General features: G+C 40.2%; 1 protein-coding gene across 1 annotated transcript in view; it reads right to left on the bottom strand.

Annotated features, from left to right (window-relative positions):
- Nucleotides 1–12,245, bottom strand: part of plcl2 (phospholipase C like 2) — a 45,893-nt gene that overhangs the window by 7,530 nt on the left and 26,118 nt on the right. Inside the window, exons 3-4 of the mRNA XM_020609672.1 lie at nucleotides 11,057–11,260; nucleotides 5,706–5,781 (exon numbers count right to left, since the gene is read on the bottom strand). Coding sequence (XP_020465328.1) covers nucleotides 5,706–5,781; nucleotides 11,057–11,260 — 280 coding nt within the window. The remainder of the gene's footprint in view (nucleotides 1–5,705; nucleotides 5,782–11,056; nucleotides 11,261–12,245) is intronic.

The raw sequence follows: 12,245 nt of genomic DNA, 5'->3' as shown, positions 1-12,245 counted from the left end.
TATATATATATACACGATTATTCGACTAATCGAAAAAATTATCGTTAGATTATTCAACAGAAAAATAATCGTTAGCAACAGCCCTGATATCAACTAAATATTTTTGCATTTTGGACTGTTGAATAAAATAAGCAAATTCGATAAATAACAGACTTGTAGTGACCAAAAGAATAAGATTGCAAATACTTTCTGTTGTGCACATGCCTTCCTTCAGCAAGGCCATGCTTCACTGTTAATGTTAAATCTATATCCTGCAGTAAAATGTTAGTAAGCAGAGGACAAAGCATAGTGGTTCATTTAAACAAAGTGTCATTGGGATGTCAAGGGACAGGAGTATTGTAAAACTGGCAAGTCAACAAGAAAACGGCAAGAATTGAAGGAACCAGTGAAGCAGGATGAGAGAGAATCAGAGCAGCAGAGGAGAGATGCAGTGTAGACAGACAGACATGACGTTCTTTCACTGTGGATTAGCATGAGACAGAGGAGGGATTTGTCTCATGAGGAGCTTTCCCACCCCCTCTCTTCCTCCCCCTTACTTTTTTCCTATCATGACTGTGTCTGAGTAATGGCATGTTTAGTGTTGAGTCTGCTTTACAGAGGAGCACTGACACTGCAGCAGCTCCAGGCTGTGATGTAAATAAACCAGAGTTACTGCTATGCACAATGCCCAAAACTGAGTATCGCACCTCTGCACTGGGAACTACTGAGAACAAACACATTTCTGCTGACATCAGCTAGAGTTGGTCCTGACTCTTGTTGGTGCTGTAGCCCTGGAAACATGGTGTGCACATGAGACAGATGTCCTTCATGTGAAATCGCTATAATAGGTTTGGGACTGGGCTATTTGAGAGCCTTTCTGCTGAGGATACAAGTCTGCCACCAGACCTCAGGTATGAATACACCCTCAAACAACTGACATTACCATCTTTGAACCAGACATCACATCACTGCTCTACGTCACACAAGCGCTTTTACTGTTTTTCCATTTTGTGTTTCAACCACATGTAAAATTACTTTTCTCTCCAAAATCATGTCTCTATTCTACAACTACATGCGAAATGTGACTCCGCTGAAGGTGCACAGCTTCCTCACACACACACACGGAGTTAACTCACACTGGAGGTTGCCTAGCAACACTTTATGGAGTCTGGGAGGAAATAAAAGGGGGAAGCTCATTCTCAGCAAAACAGCAACTGTGCAGTAAAGGCTGATGCTCGTGCATCTAAACAGCTACAGTATGGAGTTACAGATCAGAGGGGTATAACCTGAATTATTCTGTGACTGATAAGCCATCATTCCTTCAACAACAGGTGACTGCAGTTGCTCACTACCCGCGGCTGCAATTATCAATTAATGTGATGGTTATTTTCTTGAGTAAACGCTTACTGAATGAAGTGTGAAAAATGCATCACATCTAGGGGTGTGACAATACACACAGTTCATGAGAGAATATACAATATTAGGTTCACAAGAGTAACAATTTTAAAGAAATCTTCAATGATGAATGACTGGAAAAATAGTATGACAAGTCACAAAATGCAAAACAATGCAGCTGCATTTTGAAATGTTTTAATTATCTTGTAATGAATGTCACTTCAGTTCTACTTTGAATTATCATATGCTGTAAAAGACAATCTGCAACCACTGTAAAAGGTTTTGCTACAAACTCAACTGACTGGCTTAATGATTTCACAAGTCTCTTCAGACCTTACAACTGTGCCTGAACTATGCATGAGCTTCTAACTGAAGGTATATGTGACCTTCTATTAGGGCTGGGCGATGTGGCCTAAAAAAAAATCCCCGATGATACCTTCCATGCTATTTTCACCCTCATTGCACCACACTGAATGGTGACATCATCTGGCAAAGGTGTTGCACTGACCAAACTGGATGTGGGCGGCCACAGGAAGAAGACTTTGTTTACTTTGTTAGCATGAGCCTTCACTGCTATTCACGGTCCATTTTGGGTCACAATTAACGCACCATAACGACACGCCATTCATTTTCGTTGTTACTGGATGTTAAACTGTGGTTTTAACTATCAATGTTGGCACACTGGTGGCAGAAATTCGTGCTACAGTAGAGTAGGCTATATTAACAGCTTGGCTAACCAAAACACAATGGAAACCTCTGGACTGGAAATGTGAATGAAGCCATTCAGGTTGACTTGTCACAGCATGGATGCATCGTACATGCCTACAACATCGTACATGCCCCCTGCACATCCTCACCCCCTGACCAGCTCCGTTTTACCACAGTCTGAACGCCCGCTAACTGGTAGAATGCATCTGGTGGGACCTAAAGATGGACTGCAAGCTGTTAGCTTTGATGTTGTCTTTGTCCAGGTCACTCCTCTCTCTGAACCTTAAACCAAGCTTGTAATTAGAATACAGCACAGGCAAAAATATTTCAAAGCTACTCTGCCAAAATTCTTTTCAGCCGCTAAAGGGTCGACTGACTCAAAACAAACTGATACCAGAAACCACTCCGCTCTTTGCCCCTTCCTTTCTTTTCCTAAAGCTACAACATAAGCTACAGTTGTCTGGTTGTGACAAACTGTACAAATGGCAGCCTCTAGTCCAAAGCTAGCATTAGCTGGCTAACATTACACAAAGCTTGAATTACTCTAAAATTGAAAAGAAAAAAAAAACAATTCAATTTGTTTTTTCTCTATAATAAAATAATAATAATGGTAATAACAGTAGTAGTAGTGGTGGCGGTGGCGGTAGCAGTAGCGTCTAGAGAAGGTGCCCCGAGTTAATTGTTGTGATTTGTTTCTTATACAAATAAAATGAATTGAACTGAATTGAATAAAATGGTAAAATCACGACCATGCTAGGTCACCGTTATAAAAAAAAAAAACATTAGCTTTAGATGTTAACACATCCAGAAGAAAGAACACCAAATCAAATCTCAGTCCTTTGGCTGCTTTTAACACACTCCATCTCAAAAAGCCAAACCCATGTTAACCCTAGTTTTTGCTCTTTCTTTTCCACACACTCTGTGCAAAAGACACCACCTCTTCAGTCTGACAGCCACAGTTTCAGACTTGGCTGCCAACAGCTTCCCCATGGCTGGATTAGTGACATGACTGTACATGCAGTTCAAAAATCTCTTATTGCACGATTCAACAGGGCTAACTCACAGACCGTATTTTGACAACACATGGTAGAGAAGCGACCTGTCCAGGGTGTACCCCGCCTTCGCCCGATTGCCGGCCGGGATTGGCTCCGGCCTCACCCGTGACCCCGCTCAGGGAACAAACGGTAGAAAATGAATGAATGAATGAATGAATGGTAAAGAAGCTGAAATAACAAAAGAAGAACTGTAAGAAACATCATAGCCTGTCCTGTTTTCACACGGTTTATCAGACAATGTGTAAAATCTTATGCACATTTAATGTATGTAACACAAACTTTAGCTCTTGGCTTTGTGCTCTGCATAATGTCACTGCAGCTCCCTGTACAGCAGAACACCATAATTTTGCACTTGGCATTTAAGAACATCTTCTGTACTGTTCTTGTTTTTCTGCAGCAGGTTTAGCCATCTAGCCTCGCTGAATGTCAAGTGGAGCCTAAATGAGTGTCAGGTGAGGAAAGTGACATCCATGTCTGACACTGCCTTTGTGTAGGGTTTTTTTCTTGAGGGGGAAGTGAGCCCTGTATGAGCTGTTGTGATAGATTATTCTTATAGATTCTTAGATTATTCTCAATTTATACATTTGCTGCTGCTGGAACATTCTGTCTGCTATAAAGGGGGAAATGGGTTTGCACTGACCCAGTTTCTAAACAGACAAGTGCATGAAACCACATTGCATGCACAGTGACATACAAATGAGTGCGCACGAACACACACCACTGGGATAAAATTGTCACTTCAGGGTGGAAAATAAATCAAGGTTCAAGTTCATCAGTTTGAGATCTGTTGTGTTGTACTTTGAAATTGTTATCTGATTTTAGATTATTGTATATAATGGTGCTGTGCGATCAGAGTCCCCACAAAGCTTCTGTGGAAGCTTTTGGAAAAAAGGGTTTGGTCTACTGGAGCATTTTCGCAGCTGTGTTATTTATTTGACTATTGTTTGACATAAAAGAATGATTCACTCTGACCGGGCATTTATCTGTAACCTACTGTGTAGCACAAAGGATAGTTACATCAGATCCTGTTGTTTTTTTATATGACTAAGTAATGAAGTAGAAAAAGCCCTGTGGCAGTCATCTCCTTCAGGTATAAATATTTTGAATTATTTAATAAGAGTAAGTTATGTAAGACCAATGGAAGATGAGCAACAGGTAGCTGGCAACGCACACTAGCACGTCCTCTCTTAATCAAACAGTGTGTAACAGTAATGTGTGGAGCCAACACATTTGCATATTGTGAACTGCTATCAAAAGAGCAAGTGGCCCTGAAAATACAATTAGATGGCTATAGGGAATCTTTCTGACACCACTAGGTTCAAGCACATCTTTATCCCACTAGCTGCTAATTGGTAGCAGAACTGAAAACACCAAAGGAATAAACAAGCACCGTGCCTTTGATTCACACTGGTTAAAAGACACAGTCCTCCTTCTCCCTGATGTGCCAAGACAATAGCAAATTAATATTTTATAAGACATCCATCTGGAAACCAATAAAGCTGAGCCGTGGTAATGACAGTCCATTTCTGGTCCCTTCCACTCTCACTTAGTGCTTCAGGCAGGTCTACTCAGTGATAAATGAGCTTTCTCTACTACTTAGATGGATTCATTGCCAGAAAGTGCATGAAGCACATTAATGTCAAAATCGAATTGCTTCTCATTACCTGGTTTATCCATATGTCTGGTAGACTGTACGTGTTACATAATACAAGAATTGTTGAAGAATAAAAACTGACCTCTTAAAACAGGAGCACTGATAATACACACCAGAGAGCAACTGCTTGTGTGCATAGTCTTGAATCCAGCAGCCTTCACTGATTTGCTTGCCAGAAAAGGTGAATATATCAACTATATCCCTGTCTGTAAGTTACAATAAACTAGAAATCTGGGATCTGGGACTGTTCAGACTAAGTTTCAAAGAAATGAAAAAACACAGCCCTCTCCATTCATTTCTATCAATGTCGGCACCAGTGGCAGAAATTCGTGCTATGGTAGAGTAGGCTATATTAACAGCTTGGCTAACCAAAACACAATGGAAACCTCTGGACTGGAAATGTGAATGAAGCCATTCAGGTTGACTTGTCACAATGTGGCTGTATCGTACACGCCTAAAACTCTCCCCCTGCACATCCTCACTCCCTGACCAATGCAGCCACTTGTGTAAAAACACAGCAGGAGAGTTCCATTTTACCACAGTCTGAACACCCTCTAACTGGTATAATGCATCCGGTGGGACCTAAAGATGATGTGCAAGCTGTTAGCTTTGATGTTGTCTTTGCCCAGGTCACTCCTCTCTCTGAACCTTAAACCATGCTAGAACACAGCACAGCCTGAGACTGGTATGAATTTTAACACCTTCTGTTTGAACCACAGCTTTCAGAGCTGGGTCATATACTTGAACATGAATCAAATGGGAATTCCTGTTGTGCAAAGCAAAGTATAATAAAGCATAATAAGATCTAATGTGATTCATCTGTTTCATAGCTTCAGTTGGCTGGGGGCTGGCTAATAGTGTCACGAATCACTGCCTTTTATAGTTTTCTCCTTTGCCTTCTTACCAACTCTCACCTGTTTTTTGGGTTTGAAGAATTCTTTCGTACACCCCCTCAGAGTTCTCTAGCAGCGTCTTGCTAGTCTGGATCACCTGAAAGGAGACAAACATATTGTTCGTATTTACATGCATTTTTCTCATCAGCAAAACTGGCATCTCTCAATAAAGCAGGGAGCGCACTCTGTCTGGTGGATGGGTGTTTCTATTCAGGGAGGGCTCTGAAAAACAAGCTGTTATTACAGGCACATTGGTGGGCGAGGTCGCTGAATTGCATTTCTGAAAGTCAAAATTAGAGGGAAGGAGACACGAGCAATTAGGGTGTTTATTAAAAGTTAAGTTTTTTGTTTGTTCCTTTGTTTTTCCAAACGGGAACAATAACTGGAGGCGACAGTAGTGCAGTGGGTAGAGCCGTCGTCTCCCAACCGGAAGGTTGAAGGTTTGAATCTCGGTGCCTGCAGTCCACATGTCGAAGTGTCCTTGGGCCAGACACTGAACCCCCAAGTTGCCCCCGATGGTTAGAGCCATCGGTTGAGTTGGCGCCTTGGTTCTGTACCGGAAACAAATTCCTTGTGTGTAACATACTTGGCCAATAAAGGTGATTATCCTTATCCTTAACTTGAAAAACATAAACATCAATTCTAATGATAGCATGTCCAAGAGAAAAGGCAGATAATTAAGTTAATTTGATGATGATGAGAGTAAACTGTAGGCATGAGTCATTTTGAAGCAAACCACTATTGCGCCATCTGTAAATTTGCAGCTGTGAAAGACGCCAAGTTTAGCTCCTCTGGTGTTATGCTGAGCCTTAATTAGGGGCACAAATTCTGCTGACCTGCAGACTGTTAAAACTCTCATGGTGGCCATGAAGGCAGACTCAAAGGTTCTGGGGAAAACCATTTACATATTAAATATCAACACCTCAGTCTCCCCACACCACCCTTAAAAAAAAAAAGCTTTGGTTCCTTACAGGATGACGACTGGACAGCGGTGTTTCAGGAGGTTGATGAAGCATATGTAGCCTGTCATAGATAGAGGTAAATACGTACTGAGTGAACAGGGTGCCTGACAGACCCTCTGGATCATTCTCTCTTTTAGCTAAAAGCTTAAATGTCTCATCTGTAGGTGATGCAGGGTATAAAATTAAACCATAGTCCAGTCACTTGTTTTTTTTTTTGTTTTTTTTAAGATTAATGCCTGTCTGTAAGAACCAACATGTTTGGGGCTGAGCTCCACAGACTGGATCAGGTAGTCAGAAAGTACTGAGTCAAACCAACACAGTCAAACGAGGTTTTGGTCTTTTGATTAGATTTGTCAACAGTTTTCAGAACACAGTTTATCAGCAACTCAGACTAACACTGAAGATTGTCTCTAACAGTTTTGTTGTTGGCTGTAATTTTCTCATCAACATGTACTGAAATATTTTTTCCTTCATCTGCTTCACTAAAGAGTCATTGAATCAGACAGACTCTGTTCTTATAGTATGAAAAATCAAGTTTATATGATTAACTCCATAAGTTTTCAATTTGACATATAGCATCAGTTTAGCTATATAACACATATTAGTGAGGATATGGACAAGTGGAGGGATTTTCTGAAAGACAATATGATTATCCTGCCTTTTTTCAAGTATAATTACATAGAGTCCATCCTCTGATATTGTGTACTTTATGGGGGACAGATGCCATCTCCCAAACCCATGTAATGAATTGCCATGTTAAACTACAAGCAGTCATGACTAAGTGATTGTGGCTGTTTGTGTCACTCTGCAGCTGCAGTCATGGTACTTAGAGCTGTCCCACACACTGTGATTACTTCCCTGATGGGTGAAGAAATTACTGTCTTGGTGGCAGATGCAGCATTTCAGATGTATTTTAAGGCACCTTCTAAGGTAAGTGGGTGGATTGTGCCCCGTTGGACACTAAAGACTGCTTCCTGTAAATGGTATGTTTAGTTCTATTATTATTATTATTATCTGCATTTAACAAAGACAAATGCTTGTTTATTTTTAAGGTGATGTTGGACACCAATGTGCATATACCTAGTAAAAATTAAAGAATGCATCTTTAAACACCACAGATCAGATAATGTTATCTAAGACCACAGGCTGACATTGTTCTGAGGTCTTCCACCTCTTTTTCTACACATAAGGGCAGGGACTGAGACCTGGATTCCATGTTTACCTTATAGGAAGCAAAAGACTTTACTCTCAGGAGTAGAATTTGACACAGTGCCTAAAATTTCTAATTGCACTATTCTGTATATTTTGTACAACACTATACCTCTCATCCTTTCTTTTATGTTTCTGTATTTGCTCTCTGTCTGCTCAAGCTATAGCCTGGCCACTTGCTCTTAATTTCAGATTTGGTCCTCAAACAAGTCATTTTCTCCTTTCATCCCCTCAAACTCAGTTTTCCTGGAACGCTTCCCAACAGAGCCAATTACCTAGCCCTCCACTCCCAAATCCAAACAGAGCAGACCAGTCACCTTAATTGGTCTAGCCTACGTCATCCCCCTTTTCTCTGAGTCTCTGGGATAAAGTGTGCACTGGTTCACAAAAGGGTTCTCTACCTATGCTCAGAAATATTGTCAGTCATGTATGATTTGTGCAACTAACAATCCAGGTAAAACAACACCACTCACACAACAAGCAGCACAACCTACAGTATTGCTCACAATAATAGCAGTACAATGTGACTAACCAGAATAATCCAGGTTTTTAGTATATTTTTTATTGCTACATGGCAAACAAGTTACCAGTAGGTGCAGTAGATTCTCAGAAAGCAAACAAGACCCAGCATTCATGATATGCACGCTCTTAAGGCTGTGCAATTGGGCAATTAGTTGAAAGGGGTGTGTTAAAAAAATAGCAGTGTGGCATTCAATCAGTGAGGTCATCAATTTTGTGAAATAACAGGTGTGAATCAGGTGGCCCCTATTTAAGGATGAAGCCAGCACTTGTTGAACATGCATTTGAAAGCCTGAGGAAAATGGGTCGTTCAAGACATTGTTCAGAAGAACAGCGTACTTTGATTAAAAAGTTGATTGGAGAGGGGAAAACCTATAAAGAGGTGCAAAAAATTATAGGCTGTTCAGCTAAAATGATCTCCAATGCCTTAAAATGGAGAGCAAAACCAGAGAGACGTGGAAGAAAACGGAAGACAACCATCAAAATGGATCGAAGAATAACCAGAATGGCAAAGGCCCAGCCAATGATCAGCTCCAGGATGATCAAAGACAGTCTGGAGTTACCTGTAAGTACTGTGACAGTTAGAAGACGTCTGTGTGAAGCTAATCTATTTTCAAGAATCCCCCGCAAAGTCCCTCTGTTAAAAAAAAGGCACGTGCAGAAGAGGTTACAATTTGCCAAAGAACACATCAACTGGCCTAAAGAGAAATGGAGGAACATTTTGTGGACTGATGAGAGTAAAATTGTTCTTTTTGGGTCCAAGGGCCACAGACAGTTTGTGAGACGACCCCCAAACTCTGAATTCAAGCCACAGTACACAGTGAAGACAGTGAAGCATGGTGGTGCAAGCATCATGATATGGGCATGTTTCTCCTACTATGGTGTTGGGCCTATTTATCGCATACCAGGGATCATGGATCAGTTTGCATATGTCAAAATACTTGAAGAGGTCATGTTGCCTTATGCTGAAGAGGACATGCCCTTGAAATGGTTGTTTCAACAAGACAATGACCCCAAACACACTAGTAAACGAGCAAAGTCTTGGTTCCAAACCAACAAAATTAATGTTATGGAGTGGCCAGCCCAATCCCCGGACCTTAATCCAATCGAGAACTTGTGGGGTGATATCAAAAATGCTGTTTCTGAAGCAAAACCAAGAAATGTAAATGAATTGTGGAATGTTGTTAAAGAATCATGGAGTGGAATAACAGCTGAAAGGTGCCACAAGTTGGTTGACTCCATGCCACACAGATGTGAAGCAGTTATAACAAACTGTGGTCATACAACTAAATATTAGTTTAGTGATTCACAGGATTGCTAAATCCTAGAAACAAAAACGTTTGTACAACATAGTTTTGTGTTTGTACAGTCAACGGCAGACACTGCTATTTTTTTGAACACACCCCTTTCAACTAATTGCCCAATTTCACAGCCTTAAGAGCGTGCATATCATGAATGCTGGGTCTTGTTTGCTTTCTGAGAATCTACTGCACCTACTGGTAACTTGTTTGCCATGTAGCAATAAAAAATATACTAAAAACCTGGATTATTCTGGTTAGTCACATTGTACTGCTATTATTTTGAACAATACTGTAAATAACAGGGTTGGAAGCAGATAACACTTAACTGTGTCATTATTTATCTCTTCATATTGTTTCTCCATGTACTGTTTGCTCAACTTTTGTAACAATGCGCCACTCAACTGTCAGAACACATTACAAAAATAGCAAATAAAATGATGATGCCAACACCATGTGTACCCTCACTAATATGAAGACAACCTTACACTGTGTCATCTCTGACACCATATACAAACTGTAAATGTGTTAACAAAAACAGCAGGGTTTAGACTGTGATGTTGAACAATGACTGTCTTACTCTTTAATAAATATTCTGGGAAAATAATACAACAGCCAAAAGCACAGAAATTAATAAACCTAATAAAATTAGCATTATGAGATCCTAAATTATTAGTAGATCACTTGTTGCTCTACTTCTGCCAGTGTTTTTTTTTTTTTTTTTTTTTTTTTTTTTTTTTGTTAACAGGGGATCTCAGCCTCCTGCCTAAAACAGTGCTGGAAAATCAACTTACTCATAACGTGCCAAGGATCAATGTAAAAGAGCAGGATATGTTAAGGGTAATGCCGTTGTCTGGGAACAGCCTCAGTGGCATGTTGCATAACTTGTGAACATTGATTTTATTATTTAACAGAGCTCCAGCCCCATTAACCATCCATTTCTCTATGTCTCCACTAAGTCCAGGAAAGCCAAGGTATTGATCTGATTGGAGTCAAAAGCTAGTTAGTTTATGGGTCTTCATTTTCCCTTGATGGGCGGCAGACACATGCACTGATAGATAGCAACACTGTCAAATCCCCTGTAAACTACAGTACTTACATTAAGAAATAAAGTTTTCCTTTGTGCGCAAGAACCATGAGGATGGACGAGAAAGAAAAAGCACATTTAAGTCAAAACATCCTATTGTATCATGTCTACTGATTTGTTGCTCAGTACCTTTTTCTCTTGTTAACTGAATGTAAAATTTCCTTTTGTATATTTTACCCACGCAGATCAGTAAAGTATCTTTTTGTGTCATTAAGGCAGTTTACTGGATTTATCACTTTTGTTTACAGGTGATTACTGTGCAAATGAAGTGAACAGCTTTTTCAGGCTATGACTTACCATGTCATAGGTGGCGATGACTTTCTTGAGGACCTCTGGTAGCAGGCCTTGGGGCTCCAAGTTGGGGTACTGGTCACTGAGGTTGAACAGCACAAGGGGGCTGTTGTCAGGTCCAGTCATTCGAGGGGAAAGGGCCAAGATGCACTGCTTCAGGTTGGCCACTGCTGAAAGGCCGCACAGCTCTTTAAATGACACTATGGCATTCTGCAGAGACAAGAGGGTGCAGTTGTGTTTAGTTATACTAGTTTATACTGGCATGCCAAGCAAAAATGTCTAACAGCACAATAATCATCAGTACAAGTCTGAAGAGAGAGGAACGTAATATTTCATGCCACTCAAGTCAGACATTGATCTGCATAAAACATAACCACAACCCCAAAGAGTATCACCCTGTCAATGGAAGAGGCAGGAAGCGCTGTCTTTCATTATGGTACTTGTTTGCCACTCAAACACTTTTGGACTGATACCAGTATCACACGAAAATTAAATAAGAATCCTAACCTTCTTGATAAAGGCCAAATTTAAGCATATGTAAGCAACTGGAGGGATGTACTGACAGGACAGAAAAGATGTGTAATAGTCTCAAGGCCAGGGGGCTTGTTATCATACAAGGACTGCAATATAAATAAGGTTACAAGAATGAACCAAAAGTACAGTGCCCGAAGAAACAACACTGGTTGGTCTCATGTTGTGATGCCCCATTACAGCATTTCTCATTCAATTGCCTAGATTTCTTGCCATAAATTATGAGGATGGAAGAGCACAAGTATGAAATGAAAACAAGGCAATTTTGTCTTGCCTGCTCAGTATCAGAAAATAAATTAAATAAAATATTTTGGGATTATACCAGAATTGTCTGGATTTAGGAATCAGCTCTTTGGTTGATGAACAACTCGCTAATGCTGTTTCTCATTTCTTCTAGCATATACAGTGGGTACGGAAAGTATTCAGACCCCCTTAAATTTTTCACTCTTTGTTATATTGCAGCCATATGCTAAAATCATTTTTCATTTTTTTCCTCAATGTACACACAGCACCCCATATTGACAGAAAAACACAGAATTTTTGACATTTTTGCATTTTTATTAAAAAAGAAAAACTGAAATATCACATGGTCATAAGTATTCAGACCCTTTGCTCAGTATTTAGTAGAAGCACCCTTTTGAGCTAATACAGCCATGAGTCTTTT

This window comes from Monopterus albus, unplaced genomic scaffold, assembly GCF_001952655.1.
Source record: "Monopterus albus unplaced genomic scaffold, M_albus_1.0 scaffold101.1, whole genome shotgun sequence".
In the NCBI taxonomy this organism is placed as follows: domain Eukaryota; kingdom Metazoa; phylum Chordata; class Actinopteri; order Synbranchiformes; family Synbranchidae; genus Monopterus; species Monopterus albus.
The sequence above is the reverse complement of the archived record's forward strand: the minus strand, read 5'-3'. Positions and strand labels throughout refer to the sequence as shown.